The following is a 13,026-nucleotide window of genomic DNA, read 5'->3' on the forward strand; positions in this document are numbered from 1 at the left end:
ACAGCAGCTGAGGCTAAAGCACATTTAATTTGTTTTGTAGATTTTGAACATAACCACATTTGAGCAAAATAGATTATATTTCATCCTCAGTGGGACAAGAAAGTTTGTACCTGTATATAGGTTTTAACAAAAAGCTCTCACTTGTTCAGGTGTTTCAGTTATTGTGTCCACATGCTGTGAACAAAGTGGTCCTTTAGATTGAGGCACTCTCTGCAGCTCATGTTATCGATAATATCTAAACGAAAAATTAGACCTGTTAACCCTGGCAAAGTGTGCTTGTGTCCGCAGAAAAATATTTCACTGAATGCTCCTATTTGTATCTGAATGTGCATTATATATTTTTAAAAAATTGACACATTTTAATGACAATATAATCCAAAAAAAAAAAACCTCACAACCCAACCCATGGATATAAACACCTATCAATCCCTCACCCCACAGAAACACACTGACACACACACACACACACACACACACACACACACACACACTAACAACCTGAGATGAGGTATACAAATTAAGGAGAATATATCTAAACCCTTTGCCAAGGACAGAAAGGAATACATATCCTGTCTGCATTCATAAGAGCAGTCTAACTGTAAATGGTAACAGCAAAAACTCCTCTCCACAGCATGTGTGCATATTGTGTGTGTGTGCATTGTGTGTTTTTATAGATGTAGCCTTTTCTAGAAAAACTCTCTTGGCTCTCATGTGTCTGCGGGCTCAGCTATTCAAGTTGTCCCTCCTCACAGAGTAATGCACTTCTTCACAGAATCACAGCGATTCCTGCTATCGTTCACACAGTCAGAGGGAACAAAGAACGAGCTTGAGATAACAAACTGAGCACTGAGAGGACAGCTTCCTACCAGCCCGAGCTCTGGTCCTGTGGGTTCTCTTTGGTGTTAAAGGTGCTTTTCCCACAAATTTCGACCAGTGGGACCCTGTTTAAAAAGGGCTTGGGTTGTTGCTTGAGTGTAAGCTAACCCCAGGCTTTCCTGGACCCCTACACACAGAATTTAAACTATGAGACTCTAGGCTTCAGTATTTTAGACAATCGAGAGTCTGTCTCTCATTACAGTTTGGCACACCTTGCCAGAACCTGCAGGGCGCTGGCCAGGAATCTAACATTTCTACTAATTTGAAACCAAATCAAACTGGGACACTTACCGCTAAAAATCAAGGGATGTTACAGAAAATGTATATTTTTACGATTTCCATTTTGATTAGTTTAGACATTTTAATCATGAATGAAAGCCCTGCCCATCAACAACTGTTCTTTGTCATTCAAACAAGTGTTAGATTAATGTTATTGCTGTGCATTTGGTTCCTTATGCATCCCCTTTGATGTTTTAACTACAACAATAATGGTATCCTTGTTGAATTGTTTCCTTAGAGGAGAGAATATAAACACACAGAGGACGGGGGTCTCATCAAAGCCCAGTGGCCGTCTGTACCACAGATGTGAAGCCAAAGCCTCTACCTCTGATGCAACCACTTCCACTGCCTCTCTAATCACTGATTGTTATTCTTTTAACGTTTTTTTTTTTTGATCAGCTTTAATCTATTTAAAGGTTTTATAAATACTAACTCAGTGACATGATTTGCATACTTGTGGTTTAAAGAACTGTGGAGCTTTTGAATGCATGGTGCAATATTTGTCACTTGTTTCAGATCCGTGAACGTCAAGTCAGAGCTGTACGGCTTATTAAATACACAGAACACTTGGCATTAGCGGATGTTAGTTTATGTGCTTGTGACAATATTCTCTATCTGAGCATGAAGATGAAGAAGTCGTGCAGCAGTGAAAGACATGATGATTGACTAAGGAGAGTATTTGAGGCAGTGTGACATTATTTCTCATGTCTTATATTTAAAGTGTTTTGGGCCAGAATGCTTGACCCAAATAAACTGGATTTATGTTGTTGATTTGGAAAAACAAATGCCATTCCACTTATTTTTTTTAAATTTTTATTTAACCTTTATTTTACCAGGCTTAAAATAAAGACTTAAATCTAACCAAAAGCAATATATGTTTTAAAATATGGCAACTGAAGTTGTATTTTCAAATAATGTACAGTACATTGTTCCTGCATAAGCATAGGCCCAACCATTTGAGCTTATACTTAATGGCCTTAAGTCATTTCAGACAAAAACCTTTCATTACATTATGTAACTGAAATCAGAGCAACAACTTTACCTTGACATAGATCCTCTTAAATGAAATAGCCTACATTGTGTAAGAACAAATAATATGGATTTACCTCCAGTTTAATCAGAAAATAATCAAATAGCCTAGTGAACAAAGCATATCTCAAATCGGAGTTTAACAAGGCCCATGTATTCTATATAGCAAAAAACGTGTACCTTTTAGTTTGTTGTTCATATGAGTTTATATTTTGACGTAATTTTATAGCCTAAGTCAATATTTAAGAAATATACCTAACTTCTACAATCCTGTTGAAACAGTTAATATGATGAACATAATATTGAATTAGAAATGAACGCAACGTTGCATTAAGTGCGCCTTAAATTCATTTTTTTGAAAAACAAAAACATCCGCAGACTAAACAACTGCATGATTATCAGCCATCACTTCTGAACACTTCCCACTCAGGCACGCCCAGCTGCTACGTCACAAGGCGGGGGACGGTAGCAGCCTTCTCGGACAGATAAGTAGCATAACGCGGTGTAGCAGCAGTGTTCGTGACTGTGGAGGACGCTGGCAGCGTAAAATAAAAAAAAAGTTGCCCCGGCACCAGTATCCGTGTATTTTCAGGAAGTATCTGCGCCTTCAAGGATACTTTCAGGGTAACTTTCAACGCAACACAATGGCTGAGAAGATTGACATGGAGGACGCGAAGGCATCCAACGGCGAGGCTCACCTCGATGAGCCGGTGACAAACGGACCGACCTGCCTGAAGAAGAGCCCGGAGCCGCTGTCAAAGAGGGTGCAGAGGTTAGTGATGGCCAACCTGCTGGTGATTCTCACCGTGGCCGGGGTCATCATCGGGGTTTTTATCGGACTCGGCGTGCGCAACGTGGCGCTGACCAGGACCCAGATCATCTACATCGGGTTCCCCGGTGAGCTGCTCATCCGGCTGCTGAAGATGATCATCATCCCTCTGGTGGTATGCAGTCTGGTGTCGGGGGCGGCCAGCATAGACCCGAAAGCCCTGGGCAAACTTGGTGGCTGGGCCATGCTTTTCTTCTTGGTCACAACATTAATCGCGTCTTCCATCGGGGTTGTGATGGCTTTCATCCTGACGCCGGGCTCCGTGTCTATAGTCAAACCAAAGGTGCAGGGAATCGATGACGAAGTACCAGAAGCCAAAGAAGTGATAGACTCCTTTTTAGATTTAATCAGGTGAGTGAACTCCCCTCCAACACTGCCTCTTTTCTTCAGAAGTAGTAAGATCTCCGTGTTTAAAAGATCGTCAACGCCTCACGCGGGATCAAGACTTGTTGCTAAGTAACACATAATGACTCTCAATCAAAAAGAAACACAGCTCTCTTGACTTACACATTAAAGTAATTTAACCTTGTTTTATGACTGTTAAAGGTAAACATTGGACGGTAGCCAAATGAAAACTGTCGCTTAATTTACCCCTTGCTGTGTGTTGCTGTAATGACAATACACAGTTGCATCAGCTCAGCTGTATTCACACGGAGGGTTAACTCACCCGGGCAGAGTGCCAGTTGTCACGGGGAAGCTCAATGAAACGACCACGGTCTGTTCTAACAATGGGCTTTACACATTAAAGTGTCTAAAATAACTTGTAGGCTACGGTTTATTTAACACTTTACCACATGGACACGTGAAGTCTAACTAGTTAAACTTGTGTGACACTTTTCCCTCCTGAGTTTCTTTTGGGAACAGCCCCGTTTGTAAAAAATAAATAAATAAATAAAACCAGCACAGTCTTCTCTTCTAATGTCACTCTGTGGGTGTTTTTATGGATATTTTCATTTTGAATTGACCCCACTCGCGTTTTCTCTGGAAAACGTTATAAAGAATTTGAAGACACGTGGTAGAGAGAAATGTGGTCAAACATGTCTATGTGAGGAAGCTGCCTTTCAGCCTCTTACCCCTAAAGCATTTACATTATACTGGTTGGGAAACAGTAGCCAACAGCATGTCTTTTTTTTTTTTCATCAGCATTTCACATTCATGGGACATTCACAAGAAGTATGCCACCTCATCCACAGACTACAGAATTAAGCATGACTAAGCAATACTGTGACTCAGACCCTGAAATAGTCAGATGTCAAAAGAAAGTATTTTAAGTAACATTTTTTTTTTTTTTTTTTTTACAAAATAGCCTCTATGGGGTTTGTGTTTTCATTTTTTTGTCTTTTTTTTTTTACATGTCACGTCTTTTCCCCCCAAAAATGGATGTAGCTTATCTGAGCAAACAGCTTATTCGTGAGATAAGTCCACTAAAAAGTTGTATTCAGGCTCAACCTTTTGTAAATGCATCTCTTCAGACTGTTATGCAATGTCAGAGCTGAAAGAGTCAGAGATGTTTCCTTTACCAAAAATAGGAAATTGGCCTGTATGTAGTATAAGCAAACTCCTTATAAGCAAACCCCCTCCCCCCCCCCCCCCCCCAACCCTTGCGGATTAACATTGTTACCCTGATTTGTCTCTTGCATAACAATGTCTATATTTTGCAAGAAAATGGTTTGATTTAAAAATGAAACATTAAACAGGTTAAGCATGTTGCATTTTGACGTTCTGGGCATGTCTTGGGTTGGGGAAAAGACATCTCTATCATAAAATGGGGAATCAAAGAGCAGAGTTACTTTTAAAATCAGTGCTACTCTCCAATTCTTTAGTTAACTGGTGTTCCTGAATGCAACACCTTAGTACCGCTGCCTAGATTTACCTACTATGGCTGGCTGCTGTAGAAGAAGGCTAAAAAAAGAAACAACCAGGAAAGTAATATTTATCTTGTGCAGGACACACACCCCCATACGCACACACACACACACACACACACACACACATTATCCTAATAGGACATCAGCAGGCAGAACCCGTGGCTCTCACGGGAGTGTGTCCGCTCAGTCGGTGTCTGGATAGTTTTGACAACAAAGACAACTTGAGACTTTGACCGAAGAGCTATTCAACAAAGTGTGATAATAGAAAGGTCGTTGTTCACAGACACACACTCTTAAATTCCTTTCTAACATATTAGCCCAAGGATACATGTGTATACTTTCAGACTAAAGGCACTCATACACATCCTTGTTGACATACCTTATCTCCTGTTTATGGTTTTCCAAACAGTAATACAGGTTCAGCGTTCACAGGCTCCAGCTATCAGTCAGTGAAAGAGTCACTCGTGGATTCATTGACCATGTACAATATTTACCTTGAGCTAATGGGGAGAAATTACTTTTCAAATATTAACAACATGGTAGCTAATGTGAGACTGTCATCAATTTTTTGATCTGCCAGTTCAATTGTTATTTAGCAGGAAGTTTAACATTAGTCATTCCACGTAGACCAACACAAGGTGTTCCCTGCTCTTCATGGACTGGGGAGACGTCAGAACAGTGTGTGTCTGAAAGACACTGCTGCTCTCAACAAAAGAAAAACACACCCAACTAATGGAGTTAAATACTAACTATGTGGGCATTTTTGTCATATCACATTGTTATTGTTCTTTGTTTTAAGATGATTTCAGAGCCAGAGATCACGTTTACCTTTAATCTTTTCATCAAGTATTCTTTACTTACTTACTTCTTTACTTTTGATTTGCATAAAGAAAAAAAAAAAACCCACATAAACTAAACTGAAAAGAAAAATGTAGTAAATGTCTATTCTACATTTAAGGATTGGAAACTTTATTTGTTTTCCTAAAAAGGTGTTTTACAAAGTGCTATTGCTTGTAAAAAAAAACACAAGGAGCAGTAGTGAAGGAAGTGTTACTTTTCCAGTGTGGTTGCTGCTGTTTTGAATGCCTGTAAAAATGAATAGAGGATGTCGTTTTCTCTCATTAGAGTTTAGTTTTGTACCTGTGCCAGGAATGTAGTACCCACAGGAAAAAAAAAAAAAGAAGTGGAAGAGGATACTTTGAGGTTTCAGCTCGGTATTAGTGTATGTAAATTACTCTCACCAGGTTGTGATTAAAAGTTTGGAAAAAGCATTGTTTTAAGACTGTTTAAAAATCCTGAGTCTCATAATGAAACTAAAGTCACACACTGCTTTATGTTCTCATCTGTAGTCCTACCAGGCACCACTCGAAAAGATTAGTTTCATACACATTTGAATATCACATAGAATGTGACAGCCATATGTCTCAGGGCTTTGCTGCACGACCAGCCTGTGATTCAGTAGCATGCTGCCCTACCACACAATCACATGATGTTTAATCCTGATGTTCTGGTTCCATTGAAAGGGAATGAATAGTTGCAAAGAGCTTGAGAAGTTAATCTATTACAGAAAGCTGAGTAAAAGGGCTATCAGAGGCAACATTGGGTTCATGTGTTCTTTTAGAGGTTTAACATGCAGCCTGACACATGTACCAACGTGTGTGTGTGTATCTTTTTAGTAGAGAATTAAATTAAAGGGATACTTCACCCGTTGAAACATGAATCTGTATTGACATTGGGTCATTTATGTAGTAGTAATGTGAAATACATTTTGAAGTTGGTCTGAGGCCATCATTTCTGGCCTCAGACCAACAGGTCTGTAGCTTCAGTGGTTGACAATATGAGGAACTAGCGTTGTAGTTTCACCCCGCTAACCGCAACAGCGTCATTGTGCGTCACTTGAAGCTCCTTTTCAGACTCAGAACTACAAAGATTTCCCATCTCAGGGAAAAATGAGGGCCGGATGCACGACCATTCAAAAATACTACCAGGTTTCTAATGATACAAAGCTAAATGCAAATGGGTGAAGTGTCCCTTTAAGCAACAAGAAATGGTGGAATGAAAACAAAATATTAAAGTCTCTGTTATTGCCACCTGATCGACCTTGTGATGTTTGAACTGTATCTGATGCCCGGCAGGCATAGATGTTGTCTTTATATTAAAACCTGTGATAGACTTCTATAGAATAGAATAACTGCTTTATTTTATTTTTTTATTGGTTAGGCTTGACGTAGTAATGTGACCCAAAGCTGCTTGGTATTTGATTTGAACTCTTCTATGTGGTGAAGAAAGTTCAGACCTCCAAGACGTAAGAACCCAACTCTTCGTAATTATTTTGCCACGAATGTGTCCTCGCCTTGCCCCTTCATGCGTACAAGTGGTCGGGTTGATCTGTGTGCAGATGAAGGAAGAACCAAACAAAGAGCAGTGACTTATTTATTACATACCAAATATGTGATCTCTCCCCTTTCAGTTACAGCTACATCTCTTTAAATGGCACATTGTACTCACTGAGAACAGCAATTTAAAGTATTGTTTTTTTTCCCTTCCTCGCCACAGGAACATCTTCCCCTCTAATCTAGTGTCTGCCGCCTTTCAGTCAGTGAGTACTACAGCTTGATTGTATGATTTTTACCAAATGATCAGTTGAAATTGAAGAGGACATATTTAGATGTGATGTCGCCATGAAATTAACTTTTTTATTTTTTCCTCCCCAGTATGCAACTAGCTACAAGCTGGTGACAAAAAATGGCACCGATGGAATCCTGAATGTCACCGTGGAGAAGGTGTGTAACATAAATTGCCCAGTTATCCACTTGAAAAATGCCACGTATTGTGTTTTTGTTTGTCCTGACTTTTTATATCATGCGCTTGTGTGTGTCTCTAGGTGCCCTTTGGTGTTGACCAGGACGGCATGAACATTCTGGGTCTGGTAGTGTTTGCCATTGTGTTTGGCATTGCTTTAAGGAAGCTGGGAGAGGAAGGAGAGATCCTCATCAAGTTTTTCAACTCCTTCAACGAGGCCACCATGGTGCTGGTGTCCTGGATCATGTGGTAAGACAGGCTTGTGATTTTCTTGGTTAGGTGTGCTTGGAATAAAATCAGTATGAAGCTAACTGCTAAATGCAGGCTATTTTCTAGAATCATAATAATCTACAGTAATGCTCTGTTCTCTTCCTGTCTCTCTGCAGGTATGCCCCTCTCGGTATCATGTTCCTTGTAGCTGGTAAGATCGTGGAGATGGAGGACGTCGGCACTCTGTTTGCCAGTCTGGGAAAATATATCGCCTGTTGCATCATCGGACATGCTGTCCACGGCTTTCTAGTGCTGCCAGCTATCTACTTCATTATTACAAGGAAGAACCCGTACACCTTCCTCTGGGGGATTTTCACTGCTCTGGCTACAGCCTTCGGAACGAGCTCCAGGTAGTCAACTCTCTGAGTCTCCCGGATTACACAATTGTTTGTTCTCCCTGCTTGTTAAATATCAAATACTGAGGTTCGGCTGTTCTAAATCACACACTTTCCTCTCTGCAAACAAAAATGTGCATACCTTTCACTTCAATATGCTCACATATTTCTTTTACCCTGTTTCTCAGCTCTGCCACTCTGCCCCTGATGATGAAGTGCGTGGAGAAAAATAACGGCGTATCCAAGCACATCAGCCGCTTCATCCTTCCCATCGGAGCAACAGTCAACATGGACGGAGCCGCTCTCTTCCAGTGTGTGGCTGCGGTTTTCATCGCTCAGCTGAACAACGTTTCCCTTAACTTCATCCAAGTCATTACCATCCTGTGAGTCACTTAGCTACTGAAACACGTCCGCAGTTACACAACTGGTCTAGGTACTTTGTAAAACAAAAAGTACAATGTTTGATTTGAACTGTGACATCTTCCCTCTGAATGTTTTAGTGTTACAGCAACAGCCTCCAGTGTAGGAGCTGCAGGTATACCTGCTGGAGGTGTGTTGACTCTCGCAATCATCCTGGAGGCAGTAGGTCTGCCAACCAATGACATCTCTCTCATCCTCGCTGTTGACTGGCTTGTGTGAGTACAATTTATGTGTTTAATATGGATATAGATCATCACAGTAATTGTAATTTTCCAATTATTGAGTCCAAAATTACTATTTTCCCTGACATCTTAACTTCCACCCATATGCAGTACCTTAGCAGTGAAGTCTTTCACTGATTTAACAGACTCTTTGTGATCGTGAAATCAAATGTCTGATATATTGACGTTTTTTTATTATTATTTTTTATCACAGAATTGATATGAAATTGTGTTTTTTATTGTCAGTGAAATTGCTGGAGAATGTGAATATTGTGTGGTAAATTCTCCCAATAACATTTCCAAAAAGGCCTTGAATTACAAAGGTTTTAACAAAACATGCATTATTTTTGGATAAAGAAGTGCTCCTAAGAGGTACTCCTCAGGGCACTGAACTCTCTTTAAAGCTACTGATAAAAGTTGGAAGTGCAGAAACTGTTGATACATTTCAGTAACATAAGCTAACCTTGGTGTTCTAAACATTCTACTTTGATTATTACAGCTGCTGTGCAAGTATAAAACTGCTGCTATGAGACTCGGGGTGTACATCTTACTGCTCAATGACTCTTTGAGATCAGTACTAACACGTTTGTTAAATATCTTAATAGTAAATGTAAATTTGTTGTCCCGCAGTGACCGTACCTGCACAGTGCTGAATGTAGAGGGCGATGCCTTTGGAGCCGGGCTCCTGCAGTTCTTCGTGGACCGCACTTCAAAACAAGAAGAAGAAACAGAGCTGAGCGACGTCCGGCTGGAGGGGGAACCATCAGCCGCTGCCCCTGAGCACTCCCCCCTTATTGAGAAGCGAGGTGGACATGACAGTGCAGACGCTCCAAAGACAGTCCTGTCCGAGTCTGTCATGTAATCCAGCTGCTGACAACATCAACAACAATCCTCTCACTTATTTGACACTCCTATCAGCCACAACCTGAGGTACAGGCCACCTTTTTTTACCCTCTTTCTCAGCCCTGACGGAAAGGGTCTGTGAGAGAAGATGAGTATAGACATTTTAAGAACTGTGCAAACAAACAATCTTTCTTCAAAGCTTTCCTGTGATGAGGGCAATAAGAACTGAGGGGGGGGGACAATTAAAATCCATATTTTATGCAGTAACTTTTTCTTCCGTTTTGAGGAATTAGAACATTGAAAGGCTGCTCTCTTTAATCAAAGTGTGTCCTCATCAATTTTTAATGTCAGAGTTTTATCATGTAAAAACTCAATTTATGGTGTTGTGTGCGTCTGTGTGTGTGTGTACATCCACTTTGATGTCCAGTTGATGACTAGACCAGTTAAAATAACCATTAATGTTGGATGGGTTTCAAGCAGAAGTGATGTTGCATTGAAATATATTGAGGAAATTTAAGATATATGGTCATATTCATCTGTGGCACTCTGTTACTTGTGTGTGTACACTTCCAATCCTATCAGATCTTATTAAGTGAAGCTCTGGTCTTCACCATTCGGCCAGTTTTCCTGTTAATTTCCTGAATTTAAAACTTTACAAAGACCTACTTTGAGCTGCTGAGCTCGGTCTGTTAGCAAGAAATTTCCATATTTTCCCTCTATTACCCAAAAACTTCAAAATGTTTGTTAATTTATTTTTTAATCAATCTTTTCAGATGATAAAAATTGTCATTACACATGATTTTGGGCACTTTCATGCACATTATATCTAATGTTTTTGAACTATAGATCTTCAATATGATCAGACATTAGTTTGATTATATTGTGTATGCATGAAACTGGCTATGATGATGTGTGTATGGCTGAACAGTTTTCCCCGGGGACTCTTAAGTTTTGATAGAACTCAGAGCAATTCTTCCACCTGTAACCAGGGTCTTGGTTGGGCTTTGCGGCGCTGTAAATTTCTAATCCGTGGAGTCCAGGTTTGGCTTTTGACATCTCAGCCTATTTTCAAAGTCTTTGTTGGTTTTTAGACCTAGATAGAAACTCAGACAACAAAAGACTGGAAGACCGTTTAGTCCTAAAAAGAGGCCCAGACTTTGTGCTGACTCCTTGGCCTGAGCGAAATGTGGCTTATGATAAAAAAGCACAACAATACTTCCTAAATATCAGTTTTTTTAGAGCTTTTATCAGTCTGTTATTGAATCTGCTGTTACTCCATGCCAATGCCTCATTATGAGAAATAGCATTATAGTTGTTACCTGTTCTCAAGATTGTATTTATACTCTAAAGCACACTTTTCTAATGTCAATAACATCCCAAGGCTGAATGAAGGAACTTTTCCCCAGGGATTCAAAATATGCATGAACACAGACTGACCTCGCAGCGTTTGTGCCTCTTCACGTGGATCATAACCTCAGGTTTAACTATGGCTTGAAGACTGCTCCTTAATATTCTGAGACCAAAAAAATCACATCATCTCTGCACAAAGAAAGGACACCGTTGAACTCCTGTTAGAATTGAATGACATTTCCAGGGAGATATTTGACTCGTGTTGATACACTGTGTAGGTCCCAGCATCACAGAAAAAAAAAAAAAGCACAGATGGGTTTAAAAGGCAGAGTCTGTCGCAGCAAGGAGACTTGTTTCATGTGTAAAGTGATGTGTTACTAAGTGATGTGTGGGGTATAAACTGTTACAACTTAAACCTGTTTAATGTTCTTGCTGTGAAGGCCAGAATCATGAAATTCTAGTTGTATGGGCTTTAGGCCTTGTGTCATTGTTGACCTATCGGATTAATGTTTGTAGTAAATCATATTTATTTCCCTAATCAGAATCCAAAGATTTTGTCAAGCCAATGTTTCAACATGTAAGCAACTCCATTTTTTCAGTCTTCATGTGCTAACTGCTTGGTGAATGCTTTTTAAAAATTTTTTATTATTATTTCTATGTTCATTTTGGGTCTTGCGCTTATTTGTATGTTTTGGGTCTGAGTCTACTGTAGGCTTCTTGGTGCCAGGTGCTTCAATTTGGTGATTTTTCTTTAGTTTAGGAAACCACACACTCTGGAGAATGTGTGTGATGAGTTGTATTGATTGTATCTTAAAGTGATCCTATTCTCAAATGCATCATATGCATTTATTGTAACATGAATGGTACAGTTGCACTACAGAATGTTTATATCTTCCATCCATATCACGTTTAAAGCTTCAAACTCCACCATACAACTGGGGTCAAAAGAAATACATGAACATTTATTATCTTTTCAGTGCATTCAAATTTGTATTCTTTGCCATCTTTATTTTGTGCTAGATCTGCACTATTTCCCATGATGGTAATAAATGAAATCAATGTGTGCTTAATCACTTTTACAGTTTTATGTTATGAGACCATGCAAAAAGGGTGAATAATATCCTCCAAACGGCGGCAGTGCTGCAGATTCCTCTGAATGCCTTTTTGGTACAAGATGTCAACATTCCTCTGAGATCTTTCACCATTTGGATGTCTGTCTGGTTTGATCATAGTGTGTATGTCTGTGTCGCCTGTGTCGTCTGCATATGGTAGCTGTAACAATGTTATTAAAGTGGGGCTCTGTTTCAACATACTCGGTTACACTCTGAATATACTGTCTAGAGGATTTAAAAAATAAAGGCCTTTTTTATTATACATGTCTATTACTTTTTGTTCTGTTTAAGACTTAGATGCAGCGCTGCAGTCCAAGTCAGAAGCGCTTGTGGCTGCGTGTGTAGATACATTATGTTGCAGTCAGTCATCTTCAGATTTCGTCACATGTCAGAGGGGAGACATATTTAAAATGCACTGAGGCCCTTAGTGTTCTTACATCCAAAAATAACCACTCGAGTGTTTGAATTGTATCTTGATGCTTATCTAATTACCAGGCCATTCATGAACAAGGATATCCAAAAGCTAAGAGAAAAAGCAAACAGCATTAAGATTGTGATACATGCTGCACCAACAGGTGAAAGGTAGCTTAAACATGCGGAGGAACTTCTGCATGGATTGAATGAGAAACCTATTTCACATCACTGGGAGGAGGGGGGGGGGGGTATCCTCAACAAGCAAGCTGCATTACTGTGAAGCTAAATTCCTGTGTCCTGTCATAAAGTCCTCCCCCCCTCTGGGTTCTTGCCATATGGCTGAACCCACAAACTGCATTTGACAGCATGGACTCAGCT

General features: G+C 39.9%; 1 protein-coding gene across 1 annotated transcript; it reads left to right on the forward strand.

Moving 5' to 3' along the window:
- The first annotated feature begins 2,707 nt into the window (after positions 1-2,707).
- Positions 2,708-12,496, forward strand: slc1a5 (solute carrier family 1 member 5). The gene is made up of 8 exons (XM_061046554.1): positions 2,708-3,364; positions 7,438-7,480; positions 7,596-7,664; positions 7,766-7,932; positions 8,070-8,303; positions 8,477-8,671; positions 8,789-8,923; positions 9,560-12,496. Exons 1-8 carry the CDS (start codon positions 2,829-2,831, stop codon positions 9,789-9,791), a joined length of 1,611 nt encoding a protein of 536 aa, XP_060902537.1. The 5' UTR covers positions 2,708-2,828; the 3' UTR covers positions 9,792-12,496.
- Positions 12,497-13,026: the final 530 nt, after the last annotated feature.

This window comes from Labrus mixtus, chromosome 9 (genome assembly GCF_963584025.1).
Source record: "Labrus mixtus chromosome 9, fLabMix1.1, whole genome shotgun sequence".
In the NCBI taxonomy this organism is placed as follows: domain Eukaryota; kingdom Metazoa; phylum Chordata; class Actinopteri; order Labriformes; family Labridae; genus Labrus; species Labrus mixtus.